This window comes from Antedon mediterranea, chromosome 2 (genome assembly GCF_964355755.1).
Source record: "Antedon mediterranea chromosome 2, ecAntMedi1.1, whole genome shotgun sequence".
Classification (NCBI taxonomy): domain Eukaryota; kingdom Metazoa; phylum Echinodermata; class Crinoidea; order Comatulida; family Antedonidae; genus Antedon; species Antedon mediterranea.
Genome location: NC_092671.1, coordinates 38,207,301 through 38,227,495, shown reverse-complemented (window position 1 = coordinate 38,227,495; position 20,195 = coordinate 38,207,301). Strand labels below are relative to the sequence as shown.

The 20,195-nt window shown below is 32.6% G+C and overlaps 1 protein-coding gene across 14 annotated transcripts in view; it reads left to right on the top strand.

Moving 5' to 3' along the window:
• Positions 1-19,645, top strand: part of LOC140041001 (CLIP-associating protein 1-B-like) — a 61,382-nt gene extending 41,737 nt beyond the window's left edge. For 11 of the 14 annotated variants that reach the window (XM_072087338.1, XM_072087347.1, XM_072087344.1 and 8 more), the window contains 18 exons: positions 830-940; positions 2,415-2,588; positions 3,690-3,832; positions 4,310-4,512; positions 4,741-4,804; positions 5,120-5,283; positions 5,704-5,782; positions 5,896-6,039; positions 6,855-6,941; positions 8,804-8,863; positions 11,214-11,642; positions 12,827-12,893; positions 15,002-15,068; positions 15,614-15,740; positions 16,317-16,445; positions 16,733-16,939; positions 17,272-17,388; positions 17,834-19,645. In XM_072087338.1, the coding sequence (XP_071943439.1) occupies positions 830-940; positions 2,415-2,588; positions 3,690-3,832; positions 4,310-4,512; positions 4,741-4,804; positions 5,120-5,283; positions 5,704-5,782; positions 5,896-6,039; positions 6,855-6,941; positions 8,804-8,863; positions 11,214-11,642; positions 12,827-12,893; positions 15,002-15,068; positions 15,614-15,740; positions 16,317-16,445; positions 16,733-16,939; positions 17,272-17,388; positions 17,834-17,923 (2,462 nt within the window). In that variant the 3' untranslated portion in view covers positions 17,924-19,645. The remainder of the gene's footprint in view (positions 1-829; positions 941-2,414; positions 2,589-3,689; positions 3,833-4,309; positions 4,513-4,740; positions 4,805-5,119; positions 5,284-5,703; positions 5,783-5,895; positions 6,040-6,854; positions 6,942-8,803; positions 8,864-11,213; positions 11,643-12,826; positions 12,894-15,001; positions 15,069-15,613; positions 15,741-16,316; positions 16,446-16,732; positions 16,940-17,271; positions 17,389-17,833) is intronic. The other 3 variants (XM_072087345.1, XM_072087340.1, XM_072087342.1) reach the window with 3 other exon arrangements.
• The last annotated feature ends 550 nt before the right edge of the window (positions 19,646-20,195 follow it).

Here is a 20,195-nt window from a genome sequence, read left to right as displayed (position 1 = left end):
TAGTTATTACCTTTCAGTTGTATCTTTTCCTTGCTTTTTATTCTATTGAGTCTAGATGTTGTATCTCTACATGGTCTTAATTTTCAGAGCTGATATAGTTTTAATATTTTTAATGTTACAGTCTTAACATGTTTTTACAAACTTTTTAAATATTTATCCTATAGTAAGGGAAGTTATTCTATATTGGCTGGATATTATATAACAATATATATAGTTGGGAATTTTTTTAGTACACATAATGTATATACATATATAGTATACACCTTGTTTTGTTTTTGTTTAGTCTACTACCTGTTTAAGTAAGCAGTATATAGTAGACTAGTATATATTTGTTTTTAACAATGAATGTCGCAAGTTGTTTCAGACGAACAGACTAGTTTTTGCACCTGATGGAGAGGCCCCGGAACCATATTCACCCATGCGTGTCAGAATGTCGTGCCATAAGCGCAATTAGTTTGTTTGCGTGTTAAACTTGGCATGTGTACAATTGATTTGTTATGGTTGAATGCACAAGCTCAACGGAATGGAATTTACACATGGCCATGAAAGTGACAATTTCTGCTGCCCCTCTCGATCGCTGTTCACTAATGCGTAACAATATTCAATGCTATCTTATTTCTCCAATAGAGACTCTCCGATCTCTTGTTACAGTTGACATGTGTCATGCTTCAATGAGCATAGCATATCTTAGAGCGTTCTGATACTCTACGCATCCAACATAATATAAATTGCATGATCTTTAACCGTATCTCAACCAACACATTTTCTTTCTGTATTTTTATAATTTTTTAATGTTTAATTTCTAACATGATGGTTTTTCGTTATTCAGCGAGCACTCCAAGTCGTGTCAATTCCGGTTTAAACAGTAACGGGAGGGTGCCATTATCAAATGGAAGAGCCACTAGGACTCGCTCCCGTGTCGGGGTTTCCCAATCACAACGTAAGTACATATCTATTATTTCATTTCATTAACCATTGATTCTATAATTACTGAATCTCTTTAAAATAATTCCTTGTATTTTATCTCAAAATGTTCAGTATTTCTTATACAAAATTCTTTGCTCTTCTTTTTTCTTCTGCTTGTCCACTTTATTCCATATACCAGTTTCTCCTATTTTTTACTTTTCAACCTCTTTATTTTATTCATAAATGTTGATCATATTTAATATGATTTAATTAAACACAAAGGCAAATTTATTTGTTCTAATAAACAATTTTCATTCAACACTTTTATTTATCATTTTGATATTCACTCCTTTTGTCAAATATTTAATGTGATTTTCATTATTTTTAATCCATACTGTCTTTTAATTTCTTGAAGTATTTGTATAATGTGTTCATTTAACAGTTGTTTCAAGAATTTATTCCACCCATAGCACATGTTGTGTAACAAGCACATTTTAGATAAAAAAAATTACTTACAAATGACCTTATTTAGGCATATCATTGTAGTATAAAATAAATAGATACATTTATAAACATAAAAATAATTTTTATTCGAAATATTGTTTTTCATTGAATTCAGTTTTAATTTATTGTCATGATATTATTTTCCCATTTTTCAATAAATTCATATTTGAGTTCAATTTAGACCAAAGTAGACCGATTTAGGTAAAGTTTGTCCTATTAAACAAATTAGCAAAAAGAAGGTAATGATCAGCTAACATTAAAATTATTCTACATTACCACAACATGATTCAAGGTTTTAAAAAAATAGACAAAACGAAGAAAAAAAGCCAGAAATTAATTGATTATTAAACTTTAGTATTGTTGATTATAATTAATAGTGTACATTGTTTGATGCAATTTAACAAGAGAAAAACAAATTATAAATTATTAGAATCACAAGACAAGATATTTACTTAATTTGTGTTTGTTAAAATAAAACCTGGTTAAAAAAACACTGGTTATGAAATCTGGTAATACAACTTAACCTGGTTCCAAAACCTGGTAATACAACTTAACCTGCAACAAAATCTGGTAATAAAATTAAATCTGTTATAAAACCTGGTTAAAAAACACTGGTTATGAAATCTGGTAATGCAAGTTAACCTTGTTACAAACCTGGTAATTAAACTTAACCTGGTAATAAAAATAAACCTGTTACAAAACCTGGTTAAAAAACACTGGTTATGAAATCTGGTAATGCAACTTAACCTGGTAATAAAGCTTATTCCAGTTATGTTTCCAAAACCTGGTAATAAAATTAAACCTGATTACAAAACCTGATAATAAAACTTATTCTGGTTATGGTTCCAAAACCTGGTAATAAAATTAAACCTGTTATAAAACCTGGTCTGCTTTTGGTCTCAACTGCAACGCTGCTTGCCTGAACACACTTTAGTCCCTACAGTTGGCATGAAAACATTGCATGATCTCAAAAAACAAGCGCCATTTATTTTGCACTTATACAGCTGGTAGCAGGTCGGGTAGTCGGTCCGCTTCACCATCTAGCAAGATGTTTGCAACCATGGGTCGTCACGTCAACGGCAATAACACGCAGGGACGGACACGGAGGCGGAGTGGCATCCCTGTCCCACGGAGTCAAGGTGCCAGTCGAGAGAACAGTCCTAGTCGCTATGGTTACAGTAAGTTTGCAGTAAAAATAGAGGACATAATATTCAGAATAGTATGTAAATGCTTTGCCAAGCTTGGTTCCCAATTGAGCAAATTATAGGTATTCGTGCAGGGTACACCTCTATTGAGAACAATTATACCATTTTGATGTTTGTTTTTTTTTGCCCTTTGATAAAATCATAAAACTGATGCTTCAACATTCCACCATGCAACAAAATTAAATTTTCAAAGAGTTTTATCAATAACAATATTTTACTTAACCAGATTTCTTTTATTATTCTAAGATAATTAGATTTAAATTCATGTTTGTAAATCATCTTTTTCTCTTAATAAATATATTGCACATTAGGTGAATACCACACCAAATTCATTCGTTCAATTAACCCTTAATTCAATATTTTATATTGTAATTCTAATATGCTTTGTTTTTTTTGACACAAATTTGTTTTTAGTGTAAATATGACATTATTGTAGGATTTTAGTTTGTACTTTGTCATACACATAAACCTGGTCTGTTTGGTACTATCATTAGTGAATACCATAGTAATGTACACCAATGTACCAACTAATACCGTACCAGTGTAAATTGTACCGGTATGCCACCTAATATTGTACCAGTATACTACTGTACTAGTATACCACAAATGATGTGTGGTACCGGTACACTAGATTAACTGGTACTGGTACACTAGATTAACTGGTACCGGTACACTAGATTAACTGGTACCGGTACACAAGATTAACTGGTACCGGTACACTAGATTAACTGGTACTGGTACACTAGATTAACTGGTACCGGTACACTAGATTAACTGGTACTGGTACACTAGATTAACTGGTACCGGTACACTAGATTAACTGGTACCGGTACACTAGATTAACTGGTACCGGTACACTAGATTAACTGGTACTGGTACACTAGATTAACTGGTACCGGTACACTAGATTAACTGGTACCTATACACTAGATTAACTGGTACCGGTACACTAGATTAACTGGTACCGGTACACTAGATTAACAGGTGCACTAACATCACTGTAAAGATAACAATTTACATCATACCAGAATACCAATTATATTCTATCTGCTATTGAATTGTTGAATTCTTTAGGTTCAAGTTCATCAAATCGTGAAAGACGATTAAGTGGAGGCACTAACCAGCACCCAGGCCGTGAGCTGACACAGAAAAACATCTTAGCCCAACGAGTACTGGGCACGGGTCAGGAGGCGGAACAAGCCTTACACAACGCACTTGTAAGTGACGCTTTTACCTTACTTACTTAGTCCATGACATACCACACTTATATGACTTCTAGATTGCTCCATAACTTCCTATCTCCATTGTGACAGCCAGTTAATCTCTCAATCAAATCAAAAACAATTACAAAGTGTCACATCACTCTTGTATGGTATACTGACGAGCATTCAGTGCCCGAATGGCAGCTGGATGAAAGCTGTTACGAAACCTATTTGTATAAGAGATGATGGACCGGTAACATCTACCGCTGTGTAACGCTTCAAATACATTATGCATGGGATGAGTAGAATCCTGCAATATAGAATGGAATACCGAAATGCTTATACCAGTATATCACTTAAATTTGTACAGGAAACACAAATTGACTGCATCTTACAATCATCTGTCTGTAGTTTACATTAAATTTAGATTTTCTATTAATGCAATAAGACGTTATTTTTCTGCACTACAAAGTAATATTTTTTTTCTTGCAGATATCGCGGAAACGATGGGATAGTAACTGTTCCGATGGAGAAGACAGCGATGTCTCTAGTGTGTGTTCATATGGCTCTAACTCTGGCCGTGCCATCGAGGACCCACAAGAAATCCTGGCCAAAATGGCAAGTCCGGCATGGTCCGAGAGAAAAGAGGGTTTACATGGTCTGCAGATGTTGTTACAAACTCACAGAATACTCACGTAAGTTGGGAGTCTGAAAACTAATTGCATGTACAGTTGACTCTCCCAATACCAGACTCCCTGAAAACCGGAAACTCTCCCAATACTGGACTCTCTGAAAACCGGAAAATCTCCCAATATCAGACTCTCTGAAAACTGGAAACTCTCCCAATACTGCACTCTCTGAAGACCGGAACTCTCCCAATATTACCGTACTCTCTGAAAACTTATTTAAATTTATTTTTGCAGGAGACAAGAACTAAAGAGAACAACAGAATTATTTACTAGAATGTTTGTGGATCCACATAGTAAAGTAAGAGAATTACATCCATCTGTGCCCAAATATGGTAGTGATATGCCCAAATATGGTAGTGATATGCCCAAATATGGTAGTGATATGCCCAAATATGGTAGTGATATGAAATCATCGTGTCCATGTACTATTGTACCCAGGGCCCCAAGGGAGACCAGTCTTTTTGACTGATTGGGCCACCCTGGTTAGATATTGTTAATAAATAAATAAAGAAATAAATATATGGACACATCACATTTTTTTTATCACATAAAGTTTGATAGTGTAGACAGAGCTTTATGTACACACTATTATGATGGTTTTTTTTTTTTGCAGGTCTTCAGTTTATTTTTAGACACATTGATGGACTTTGTGGTATCTTACAAACAGGACCTTTCTGACTGGTTGTTTATACTGATGACACGCCTACTACAGAAGACAGGCTCAGATTTACTGGGCTCTATTATGCAGAGGGTTGAAAAACTTCTTACAATTGTAACGTGAGTTGATAAGAGCCTGGAAAATAGTTATTGATTATTGAGAATGTGAATGATTTGTTTGTGTGATTGATTAATTATTGATTAATTATGGAATGTTTAATTATTGATTGTTAATGATCGAGTAATTATTGATTATTAATTATTGATTATTGATAGGTTATTGATTCATTTATTATTGATCAAGTAATTATTGATTGACGATTGATTGATTGATTAATTACTTATTGATTGAATAATTATTGATTGATTAATTAGAATTGCTAACCAACCATTTCATGATGGAAAGATAAATCTGTTGTTTAATATAGGTATTGCTGATGTTAAAAGATATTTTTCCATAAAATATTGTTATCATGATCATTGACAGAGTGTGGACAGAGCTTACAACAACATTATTTTATATTATCTTGTTCTTTTTAGGGAATCATTTCCATACGATGAACAATTTAGAATTTTAACCAAATTCATTGTAGATCAAACTCAGACACCAAATGCTAAGGTAAATTAATTTACAGAATGTTTTGTTTGTTGTTTCCAAGCAGTAAAGACTGAATGTTGAACCATTTCTATTTAAATGTTGAACTTTAAACTTTGACCTTTGACACTCACCAGGTAAAAGTATCAATGTTGAATTATTTGGAGAACTTAACCAGATTGATGGATCCGTCTGAATTTGCTAACTCCAGTGAGACTAGACTTGCCGTGTCACGCATCATAAGCTGGACCAGTGAGGCTAAGAGTGCTGATGTTAGAAAGGTTTGTACTACTGTTCTCAATCAATACTCTCGTCCTTAACCAGAGTTATATTTATATTATACGGAGTGAGTGGCCGAGCGGTTAAGACAGTGAAACCATAATCCATAGCCATAACATCGGCAAAGCTTCAAGGCTCACTCGCTCCATGGTTCTGGTTGTAGAACAAGTCTTGTCGGATAAGAACTATAAACCGTAGGTCCAGTGTATGCATATTGCTTGTCTGCACTTTAAAGAACCTAGTACATCTTTCGAGATGAGTAAGGGATTACCCCGGTGTACTAGTATACACACTGAGCCACTGTCATGGACAGACCTAATGGCGCTGTTGTTGGCTGGCATGGCGTGAAAAGGTGTAAGTCCACAGCGCTTTGATCTTCACGAAATAGCGCTATATAAATTTCGCATTATATATATATATATATTTTGTATTTTTTTTTTTTGGTTGTATTTTTGTATTATTATTTGTCCTCAGTGAGGAAATTCGGATTAGGCCCTCCACGGACCCACGGCAGCCAGCAGTGCAGCGCCTACCAGATTAGGCAATGAGAGTAAAGCATCTTGCCTAAGGATGCAATTAGTATGGTACAGATAACCTCGAACCCATGCCTATCACATGCTAGTCCGATATTACCATTACACCATCACTCTCCAGTATATACAGCACCCGCCACGATTTCTAGACGGTCTCCCATCCAGAACGCAACCGGGCCCAACGTTGCTTAACTTCGGTGATCTGACGAGAACCGGTGTTTCAACGCAGTATGGCCGTAATAAATATATATTTTGTGTGTCTAATTCATGCTTCTCTTTTGTAGGCTTCTCAAGCAGTTCTTATTGCATTGTTTGAATTAAACACGCCCGAGTTCAGTTCTATGTTATCAGTACTGCCCAAAACATTCCAGGTAAGTTGTACTTATCTTATGTACTGAATGCTCTCTTACTTGTGCAACTTTATTCCATATCTCTCTTGAGCATTTACTCTTAAGAAAGTCTTTGTTCCTATCTAGCAAGCAATATTATAATACATTTACAATGAAGAAGTTGCAAGAGTACATTCACTAAAAATTTAACTTAAAAACTATAAACTAACCTTTTATCATTGATAATGATAAAATATTTATCCAGTATGAACATTTCTTTAAAAGATATCTACTATTAAAACAAGATTAATTGATTTAATTAAGATGAAATTGTGTATATTTAATCTGAAATCTGATTGGTTGCAAAGTATAATTTGTCATGCATAACTAATTAGGTCATATTATAGATTAGCTGGGAAATATAAACACTTAAGTTTTTGCTTAAAACTAGTATTTTATTCATAAAATATCTTTGCACAAAATGTATAATCTCATTTTAAAACATGGGAAATTAACATCATTTCTAATTTCATTCCATTCACAAATCTTGTTCAGGAAAATTAAAATTAAATAATGATAGAAATAATCACATATAATATCCTTTGAATATTAGTATTAGGAAATGTTTTAATAAATTATACGGTCACTTAAAATTTTAGTTGATTTTATAAAGTAAATAATTTTGTGTTATAAATACGAATTGATTGTAAATTATCATCATTATATAATTGTTACAGTATAAATGTTTAGTAAATTTTAATTTTGAGTTTAGGCACTGTAAATTAGGAGTGAAGATGTGACCATAGTTTGCCTGTTATTTAGCCATGCAATTATATTATTTTATCCACTCTTAATACCCTTTGTTGATTTTGTTTACTCTTTGCTTTTATAGTCCCACTTTTATTTAATATTTTGTTCTTTAATTTAATTTTTTGTGATCAACCTTGTTCTAGTGAATTCACTCTGCTAAGTTTGATTATTTTGCATTTCATTCATTATGGTTTTTAAATGGACCTTTTATCATTCATTTATAGTGACCTTTCACAAACATTGGTCTATTACGCAGACAATTCTTCCAATTCACTGGCTATTAAGTATTAAGAAAATTCAACTGGAATTAGTGTGTCATAAAGTGCTATTGCACTACTTAAAAGTGCTATTGCATTACTTAAAAATACTATTGCACTACTTAAAAGTGCTGTTGCACTACTTTAAAGTGCTATTGCACCATTTAAAGTGCTATTGCACTACTATTTAAAGTGCTATTGCACTACTATTTAAAGTGCTATTGCAGTACATAAAGTGCTATTGCACTACTTAAAGTGCAATAGCAATGTACTATTGCACCATATAAAGCTCTATTTCATGACACAAAAACTATGAAGAGTGAAAGCATAACAAACATTACATTACAAACCGATTAGCATTGCTGATATAAGTATTCAGAGAAGCTGTCGTAATGCCAATTGGTTTGTGAGCGTGTGCAGACGTTTGTTTACGCTCTATTGCTTAATAGTTGCCAAATAGTGCGATCATACTATCACTACATTCAGATATTTTTTACAAATTTTCTTCAAATTCTTAAGTAAATTAATATCTGAAATAGATGTTTAATCTTTAAAATAAAATCTCAACCCAATTTTTGTATCATTTTTAAAAATAATATTATTGATATAATAAAATTAATATTGTTCAATATTCAGTTGACATACCAAACTTTTTAAATTAAACTTAAAAATATCATTGATATAAAATGCATTTATTCATAAATCGCGTAGTATTTTAAAGTCTATTATCTGCTATATTTAGATGCTTGTAGTATACTATTAAAATTGGAATTGTAGTCGGTATTTTGCTTGTGCAACCGACAAAGCTTGTCATTCTTTGTCTCTGTCCCGTTCTAGGAAGGAGTTACGAAGCTTTTGCGTAATTACATGCGTAGTACCGCAACACACGGGAATGAGGTAATATACATCGGCCAATCAGAAAAGAGGGAAATAAAGCCCTTATGTGCATTTTTTTTGTCACTTTGCTTTTCACTTTATGTTTTTATTTATAATCAAGTCTTTAGTTTTCTGCTTTCTGCTTCATGCATATGTATTTACATTTTGTTTTTTTTAGTGATTTTTACTTTTTGTTGGCTTATTTTATCTATGCTTTTCTTTGTGTGGCTTTATACTGCATTCCATTAGACTAGATTACTGCAGATTACTGCAAGTGGATTCTTGCTGCATGCTTCTTACGCGCATGTGTATGTCTCTCACTAGTGTGTTGTCTCATTAGCATATGACCTCATTAGCATATTTCCTTATTTACTGTTAATGGTTTAGATATCATACATCTGTTTTCATTAATATAATTAGTAATAATTCCAATTAGAATAATATTAAATGATTATATAATAATTGCAGTTCAAATTAATCATATGTTTTATTTTATTGTTACATTTGATTGTAACCATAGAATTTACAATGGTTACATATATTTTTTTCTACAAATGTACTATCCTGTTAATATTGCCATGGTTATGCATTATAACCATGGAGATTCCACGGAAACAGTAACCATAGAATATTGCCATGGTTATAGATTGTAACCATAGAGATTGCCTGAATACAATAACCATAAAATATTGCCATGGTTATGTATTGTAACCATAGAGATTCCATGGAAACAATAACAAACTTAGTTACACTACAATAATAAGCATGTACTTATTACCTATGTGGGCATGCTGGATATTTTAATATATAACCAATATGGTGATCAGTATAAATAACATAATATAATTTTCTGTTGATATAAAACTGTTTACATTGTCACTACAAACCCCATCATACATTCCAATAGGATAAAGTGTTTCATTGACATAAAAGTGCTTTAAACAATGTCACCTTTTTTGGAACAGTTCAGGAGTGTTTCTACTGTGTTAAATCATATTTTATCCACTAGGTATGGAATGTACTATACAGTTACCATTTTATCAATTCTTCTCAAAACATATAAATGCTAATCGTTGTTTGTGATTTATTTAATTTGTAAATGTCTATGACAAAAATCTAAAAATACCAAATTAAATGTAAAATTTAATTTCAATCTAAAATTATGAACAATATTATATTACATGACTCTGATATAACATCATATGTAATCATAGGCAATCAAAGAAGGCGGTTCCATTTAGAAGATGCCTGTATTAAGCTCTGTCTACATTATCAAACTAGTTTGACAAAAAAAATGTGTTGCCAAATATGGTAGTGATATGCTCAAATATGGTATTGATATGACATCATCACATCCACATATGGGCACATCACATAAAGTTTGATAGTGTGGACAGAGCTTTACTAACAAATCAGTATTCAGTATGCTTTAACTTTATAGATTATTTTATATTTCAATAAACATGTTTGTTTGTGCGATACTCTAGTAATAATACATTTAGTTTAGTGGAAAACTTCTAACACTTATCAGCAGCAGAATATTATATCTATATCCCACAGTCACTAATATAGAGAGAAAAAAACATTGTGACAGAGATCTACAAAACGTATAGATATCAAATAACTTAGTATGGCCATTTAAGTGTCCGATTGTGCGCAAACTTATCTGTGTTGTCATGATATAAAGTCCTAATAACGGGCCGCTGCTTTACATTGGTTTACTAATATATTATAATGAAATACGCAACAACCAGCTGAACTGACTTTTATATGCACTCTTCCCAAATTAATTTTTAAATAGTAGATAAAATGGCCTTTTATGTTACAAATATCTTCTAATATTGTACGAAAAAGTAAAATAATTAAAATAAATCGTGATTTATAACTACTTATTAAAACAAACCATCAATCTTTATAGTGTATATTTTTTAATTGTAATTGTGTTTTAATTCTTATTTATCAAAATTGGTTTTCTTAGATTTGACATTTTCTTATAATTTCTACGTTTATTAATGAAAATTATATATTTTACGGTTTATTAATAATTTTGAACTTGGTTTTTACAAGAAAATGATTATTTTTTTATTTTGGTGCATTACTATAATTGACATTTTTTTGTGTAAAATGTATGTTTTGTTGTTGTCATTCGCTTCAACACGTGTGAGCAACCAATGCACTGTCTATGTGGCATCTTCATAGCACCCAATACGCCTTGAAAATGTCATCAGAAAATTTACATAATGTAACCCCACCACCTGTAAACTATTTAAATATTTTGGAATGTGTCAATCGGTAAGTTTAATCCAACAACCTCCAATATTTCTTTTATTTAAATATTGATTTTTTTTTATTATGTTTTATTCATTTATAGAAAATGGCAGAGGAAGCTAAAAGGTCATCTCCAAGGTCAACATTGCAGAGGTCACCACGCTCCGTTGAGTCGTCACCACGTTTTAGTTCGTCTACGTCAAATCACTACGATGAAATAGACAACAATATGAACTCGGAAGAAGTTTATAAGTCTCTACAGAAAACAACAGCTGAAATTCAAAACTACACGTTTAGCAGCCGTGGCGATATGGACACCGGTTACGTACGCAACGGCCGAATGAACGGCAGTGAGGTAGCCAAACGCCCCCCTTACATGCCTGAAATTCTGATTGATAGTTCGGAGGGAATTCACAAGTTTTCCGATTTTCGCACAATTTCATCGGTTGAAGATGACGTATTTCTGACAACCGGCCGTCAAAATGTCTCTCGTCCTGATAGTCCAATTAGCTTATCAAATTATCCGGTACAAGTTAGTGTAATTTTATAAAACAAAAACATCTAAAATTTATTGGTTAACAAAAATTTTGCACACTAACTAAACAAATTACATTCATTTTGGTTAAATTTTTACTATACCGCTAACACCTTCACAAATTGTTCAAATTATTGTTTATCGCAGTATTTAAGGGACAACCATTTATTTTTATCATTATACTAATTTTGTAACTTAATATAAATTTCCCTCCGCACTCATCGTATAATGGTTTCTAATGTCTAATGTCATTATATTTTGAAATTGTGTTTTCTCTATTTTTAGAGAAATAAGTACCTCTGTTAAGTACACTTTTATAGCCAATTAAGATAACAGTATAATGCTCTGTCTATACTATAAAACTTTATGTGACAAAACAAATGTGAGGTGCCCATATATGGACATGATGATGTCATATCACTACCATATTTGGGCATATCACACTGTTTTTGTCAAACTAGATCGATAGTGTAGACAGGGCTTAACATTCATTGTAACTTGTAACTCATTTTGTTTTAATTTTTGTAGTAATTCAACATAATTTTAATATTTCATCTTCACTCCTACTATTGTGAGTGTATGGCCCAATCAAAGTTTAACCATAATATTTTTAATTTAATGTTTATTACATAAATCCATTATGCTAACATTTTATGATCAATTTGTAACTAATTATATGCACATTTTTGTTAGAAATTTGTTTAAAAATGTTATGTTGCCCTTATTTATTAGTATTAACACTCAGATATACTAAATATATATTCATATTTTAAAAAAGAAACTTTAAAACAACATAACTATGTTTTGAATAATTTTAAAGATATATTTTCCCCCTAAAAAAAATTGTTGTTTTCACATTTTTTGTTGAATTATACCATTTTAATGTCATGTAATAGTTACTCACTTTGACCGAAAACTGGATCAAAAAAAAAAGTGTTAACCTGAAAAAATGTAATTTAAAGCAAAAGATACTTAAATGGTCTTAAATTGACAATGGTTTTTGGTTGGATTAACCGTTTCTTTTGTCTTTTTATAAGTGAAATAATAATATTTTTTGGAAAAAAGTGAATAACTTTATTAAAACTGTAAAATGGCCTATTTAATTGATTTTATTAATCTTTATTTTTCATGTTTTTGGGAAACAATACATCTTTAATAACATTAACTGATATTATTTATAGAATTTAAGATCAAGTAGAGGTGCGTTGACAGATTCAATGTTGTATGATGAAGAAGAGTATGGTGGAGGTAAGACAGTTCATCATTATCATTAGTTATCCGCATTCAGCGGATAACTCCTTGTAACTGTATGAAATCATCTTTTTTTTTTTTTTCTTTTTTTTTTCCTGTATTATTCTTTCTTTCTGTCAATTTTGTGTCTCGCGTAACTCAAAAACGTGTAAACATAACATTTTATAACTTTGTCAACATGTGGGCATTCACGTGAAATTGTGCACCTCCTATTGTGAATGACATCAGAGTTGCGCAACATGACTTACATGCGTTTTTATGAATTTCGCGTATTTAACATAGATCAAAAACAATATAACAATTTAAATTGAAGCTTAGCAAAAGTTTAAGTTATATCTTGCGCTAACTGACTGTGAGAAAAAAATGGCATGTTTCACACGAAGTTACGCGCACGCGCGTTTAAAATTTCAAAATGCGAAATTTCAATTTCTAATCAACTTTCTACGCGTTTCATGTCATTTTGAGCATGTACAAAATTCCCACGCGCGCGCGATTTTTTACGCGCGTGATGCGCACGTAGCGTTGAAGACATTTTTTTTCACGTAATTTATGTTTTTCCAGCCTTGTCTAGTAATTTTACCAACTTTTGAATAATTTCGACTTACAATTACGTCATACGGGCACGTCGAATTGGATAATTTACGTGCGTTTTTGATGAAAAAGTTCAAAAATTCCTCAAAATTTGTCAAAATTATACCTTTTTTTAAACACTTATAGTTTCTAAACTAAACGGTGAAAGTTATTTTTCTTGCATATTCTGGAAGTTCATGAGTAGGAGATATCAGATCATGCATTAATATGGCTAACCGGACATTGTAACGTCATCGTATGGCCACCCAAATATAAAATATAGGATTTTTATTTCTTTCGTCATATTACATCACATTTAATAGAGCGCATCTCCACTTATCCGTTATCCATTTTCACCCCGATTTTGATATTTTCTAGGTCAATCAACTATCTTTCGCATGAGTTAAAAATATTTTAATTCTTATGACGTCATCATGTCTAAAAATGTAAATAACGTGGGTCACTTATTTTCACCTTTACAGTAAATTTCAATCTGTTATAGCGCGTCAGAATAAAAAGTGATAATCATGGGTAAAACGTTTACTGGCAGCTATTGGATTGTAGATACGAATTTATGTTAACTTTTTGCCAATCAGATGTTTTAACGTCATCATATGGCCAGTTGAATATAAAAAGTCGTATTTTCATAATTTCCGTCATAGTTCATCACATTTAAAAGAGCGCGCATCTATATTTTACGTATTCAAATTTCTTCTACACGGTAATATGTTGTTGCTGAGATAATTTCCTGCCGAAATTACTATCTTAGTTTTTCATTTTGATACCGTCGCCATGTTAAAAATTGGAATAAATGGCGGGTCCCGTAATTTCACCTATTCTACACTGTATGTAACATGTATGCAGACAATACGGTTTATACTGTATATACTATATGACACAAAATTGACAGAATTCAGCAGCACTAAAGAACATATCATATTCTTCAGTTCAGGTCATAATGCCATATTTTTCTCTGTGCAAAAAATCTAACGTATGACTTGCACGCAGCGTTTGTGGTGCGGATAACTAACTCGTCAAAGTGACGAGTTCAAGTCTAGTTCAATTTATTTATGTATATCTTCTTTATACTGGTTGACCACTTCAGTACAAGACTGTTCTCCTAGAGGGAGTATACAACTATCAAAGACTAAAAAAAAGAAAAAAAAACAAAACAAAACAAAACTTGAGTTCCAATATACCCATCTGGGAACCCAGTACATTTTTCGAAGGAGTAGGGGTTTACCCTGGTGTACTGGTCCATTCAGCCCCTGTTGTTGCGAACAGGGGCTGTTTGGTGGCAGCACTCAAAACAATCGGACCCTTGGGGGGAGAAGAAAGATGTGATATGTATCGTCCACACCTGTGCGCAATTCAGCCCAGTAGACTGCAAGTCGCAGGTTATTCCCCCATTTACCCATTTATAAAATATCAAGCAGTGTGCCCTCTCTCTCCAACTAATATTTTCCCTGATATATTTTACCGAGTACTTCACTCAGTTTCTAAGTGCTTTCATTGTTTTGTTTGTCTCTTTCTAGCTATTCCAGATGACGTGACAGATGCATTTGTTCCTTTGTTGAAAGAATTGTCCAATCACAATGAAAGGTAACTTTGTTTGCTTACAAAATGAAAAGTACAAAAGCAACTTATTTCCACTGTGGTCCCTAAATGAAACACCTTTATATTAAAGTAATTGTAGAAAAAACATATCTAAAATATAAAATATTGTATGGAAGTTTATTCAGAGCTTTCTGAAAATGTTCTCGGGAGGAAAAAACGAAGGATTTAAACTTTTTTGAGATGTTGAAATAATGTTTCTCGGGCTCGGGGTAAATTAAGGTCTTAAGTTTTAGTTTGAAAGTGATTTGGTCTAAGTAGCATTTCCTTATAAACCCCTGTCTTCAATATCAAACTTTATGTGACAACAAAATGTGATGTGCCCATATATGGACATGATGATGTCATATCACTACCATATTTGGGTATATTACTACCATATTTGAGCACATCAAACTTTTTTTGTCAAACTAGTTTGAAATTTGATAGTATAGACAGAGCTTAAAGGGTCTTTCACATCTGTTCCAGCACAGACCCTTTAACCATCACAGCCACATACATACTGTAATTTATATTTTGTTTATTATCACCAGATTTGAGGAAAGGAAGGCAGCCATGATTCAATTAATTCGCTTAACACGTGAGAACAGCTTGACTATGTGGGACGACCATTTCAAAACGGTTCTGCTTCTTATGTTGGAAACACTTGGAGATTCAGAGGTAATAAAACATCTTTTATTTGTTTCATAAACGCCAACTCAGACAACGTTGTATGACGAGGCCCAATGAGTCATCTTGTCTGGAGAAAATGAAACATGTTTAAAGTTCTCACAAAGACTTAAAAACTACGCCCGACATTCTATCTCAAGATGACTGGTCTCGTCAGGATTTAACTCAGACAGCTCTGATGAGTCAAGATGTTTCGTCGGGCCTTGTCGTACGATGCTGTCTGAGTTCGCCTTAACACATACTGTGAATATCAATGAAGCTTGGAATATGTTCTCATAGTAAGGCCGTTACAGGTTGGTTTTCGAATACCAGCCTTGCATTTCTTAAAAATTCTTAAAATGTTTATAAAAACCCTGAACATGCAATGTACCACCTGAAAGTGAGGATGGATCCAAGTATTATGCAAGCCATGTGATAATCAACCAATCAGAGAACTCCATACAATACATAGAATATAGAAAGTAAAGCTCTGCCCAAATATGGTAGGGATATGCCCAAATATGTAAGTGATAATATGACATCATTATGTCCATATATGATCACATCACTTTCATAATTTTATTGTAGGCAACAATCAGAGCTCTTGCTTTAAGAGTTCTGCGAGAGATTCTACGCAACCAACCAGATCGTTTCAAAGACTACGTAGAATTAACCATTCTCAAAATTCTTGAAGCTCATAAGGATTCACAAACAGAGGTAACAAACATGTCTTTGTTTTAATTTATAATGCACAATCCAGTGTACCCTTTAAGTTGCTGATAATTTCAAATGTCCCCTTTAAGTTGCTGTTTATTTCTAATTTCCCCTTTAAGTTGCTGTTTATTTCTAATTTCCCCTTTAAGTTGCTGATTATTTCAAATTTCCCTTTTAAGTTGCTGATTATTTCAAATTTCTCCTTTCAGTTGCTATTTCAAATTTCCCCTTTAAGTTGCTGCTTTTCTATGTTTATCACTTTGATATTTATTTCATTTATGTTCTTTCAGGTTGTACGTGCTGCGGAAGACACGTCAGCGACTCTAGCCAACTCAATCCCTCCTGAACAATGCGTTCGCGTCCTCTGTCCCATTATTCAGACGGCTGATTACCCAATCAATCAAGCTGCTATTAAAATGTTAACAAAAGTCATTGAACTTATGGATGAAACTTACGTACTTGATGTAATTGCTGAAGTTGTACCAGTGCTCCTAAAGGTAAGGGAAAAAGTTGCTGTGATGTACTATTATCTAGCTAACACCCTCCTAGTCTCGAAAGATGTACCAGGTTCTTTAAAGTGTATATGAGCTAGATGTGTAAACTGAACGGTTTATAGTCCTTATCCGAGAAGACTTGTTCTACCACCAGAACCATGGAGCGAGTGAGCCTCGAGCACTTACCCATGTTATGGCCACATAATTACTGTTCCACTGTCTTAACCGCTTGGCCACTCGCTCACGAATGATCACCAGTTACCATGGCTAAGCTCATTAACACGAAATCTAAACAATTACTTTAAATGATAGGTGATTTTGTTTACGTTTTCTAGTCGTATGATCACCAAGAGAGCAGCGTTAGAAAAGCCAGTGTCTTTTGCCTTGTTGCTATTCATTGTACAATTGGAGATGAACTCAAAGAATACCTTAAAGATCTTCCTGGTAGCAAGGTACGTTATACGATCTTAAATAATCATGAATGAATGTCACAGCCTTGTCTTTTTTTTAATCAGCTTAAAAAAATCCTATGTTATATTCATCCTATTATCCATTTTAATACTGATTTATTTTTTGACATTTTATACTGTACACAATATCTAAAGTTGGTATTTTGTGTATGTAATTCTCCCCATGGGGCTTTGTGTATGAATATAAGACCCCATTTACCCTTACAATTGGGTCCTGGGTAAGTTATTTGGGCCTGATCCAGCGAGTTTTCACTAGCTTTATGAGGCCGGCCCAAATAGTAAGTGTAAATTGGGTCTAAGTAAGCCAAACCATTGCTTTCCTTGATTCTCTATTTACAATTACTGCAATATTTTCTTTCTTTCTTAATGCCCAAGAATATGATTCATTTTTGTTTTTGTAATAAATTAATTATTCTTTTGTTTTCAGATGAAGCTTCTTAATCTTTACATCAAACGAGCACAGCAAGAAAAACAAAACCAAGCGCCCCTTTCACCGAGCAGTACGGGAAGTCGATAAAGAAAATATATGCAGCTTATAAAAACACAAGTTATAGAGAACATGCTGACATAGTGTTGAGCTAACAGATTGATATTAAATAGCTCCTAACTGATCAATCGATAAGGCGGATGGCCGCTGTCTCGCATGTGTGTATATATCGTAAAATGTGACATGAAATATCCACAGGATATCTATAGCATTGCGATCACAGTTTTTGATAGATTTCTTTTTTTTAAATGGTCTAATTTTTCTGCTGGCCATTGCAAGTCATACGAAAAAAATAAAACGCACATTGTGTACGTTCGATTAAACCTGTGTTCTACAAAATGGCTTTCTTCTTTATGGTTAAAATTTATAAATTGTCATTTTTTTTGTTTTCAATTTTTTAAACAGTTGTCAATTCTAATACTTTTAGTGCAATGTTGTAATAAACGTAAGTGAGAATTGAATTTTTAAATACCCGGCGGATATAAGATAATAAAATGTATAGAAGAGCTGGGAATGACGGCAAGGTGTGTAAAGTGTATTATAGTTTAACCACTTTTTCAGATTTTTGTAAAATATTAGGATTTAGCTAAAAATGCGGAGACTATCAGTGGTATTAACAAATTAGCATGACTGTACAGAGCAGCCACTCGTTATTCAAATTAGCAATTTGAATGATAATGTTTTCAACCAATCAGCAAACACCATGTATTTTAATTCATGTAGCCTTAAAAGAAATTCCATGTTTATAGGTCATAGGTCAATTTCTAAATATTCAATCTTCATAATCATGTAATAATTAAATATTTTATTAATGATTGCATGGATTCCATAGAACAAATGAACTATTCTACAATATTAATTGTGTCAAGCACCCAGTTAAAATACAAAAAGATTCTGAAATAATAAATAAAATTATACTTGCTCAAATCTGAAATGATCCTGACAGAGAAATAAGGTTTATTTCTGTGTTTATGTGATAAGTTGGGATGTAAGTAGGGTAGGGAGATGTTACTATTTGATGTGATCTATTGTAAGCGCAGTTGACCAAAAAGAAAGTAGTACCTCTCCTGAAAGTGATAATTTGCCATTGTATAGAAACAAACCAAGTGGGAATAACAATAGTTTTAAGAAAAACTGACTAGGCCTATATTTAACATTATATATAATTGTCATTTCTTTTCCAGTTCTTAATTTTTTCGCAGATCAAAATTAAAAATAATTCTAAATTAAATTAACTGGCATCCTATAAAACCAATAAATTTCATCTTTACAGGAAGTTTATGATTGTTATTATTAGAAAAATTTGCTTAGAATGAACTGTAAACAAATGACTGTTTTGCTTGATGAAATGCTGATATTTATGATGGTGTATCTACTTTATTTTATTTTAATTTAACATGGTACATAATCGTAGTCTTGAATGTAACCATTTTACTGGATCGGTTGTACGTACATTCTCGGGTTATATTTAAAGTTGGTTCGTAGAGTGCCGCCACTAGAGAACAAATATTACTGCTCAAGGATAGAAAAGCTAGAACATTGGTGCTTGAGTGCTTGACAGCATTTTACATAGAATTATAAAGTTAATTGCTTCTAGGCTACAAACAGCCCATCACATTTGTAAATTAATTTTTATTTTATTCTTTAACAAATCTATGTTTGAAGTGTGCAACTTTATGAATCTTATTATTTTAATTCAATTTATTTCTTATCGTGAAAACAGTAATTTTGTAATAAAAATGTTATATTATGTTTGTTGGTGATTAGTTATATAGTTTGTTTGGACCACTTCCCATTATATTTATTCTCATTGGGTTTTTTATTTTTGCTTGTGGTATGTTTGTATTTGTTATTTAGTGTGATTTTACATATGATGTGGAAACCCAATGCTGTTTATTTTAAGTAATTTGATTTTGGTACAACCATCATAAATTATTATTATTACCTTGGCATTGGTATTGTTAATGTTATAGCAATGTTATAGCAGGGAGTTCCAATCACGATTCCCTGGTTAAGCTTGGTTCCCACTAGAACGTAACGCAAGGACGTAAACGCAACGCAAGCGTTTTAACCAATGACAAGCGAAGTTATAGACAGTTAGCAATAACAAGCGAATAAGCCATCGCTTGTGATTGGTCAATTCACTTGCATTGCGTTACGTCCTTGTGTTGCGTCGCCAGTGGGAACCACGCTTAATAGCAACTGTTGAACTTGAAGAACCACTTCAATCTAATACAATTAACTTATAAATCCTAAATGATAAACTACCAAATTCACAGGTTGAACTGCTTTAGAGTTTGTA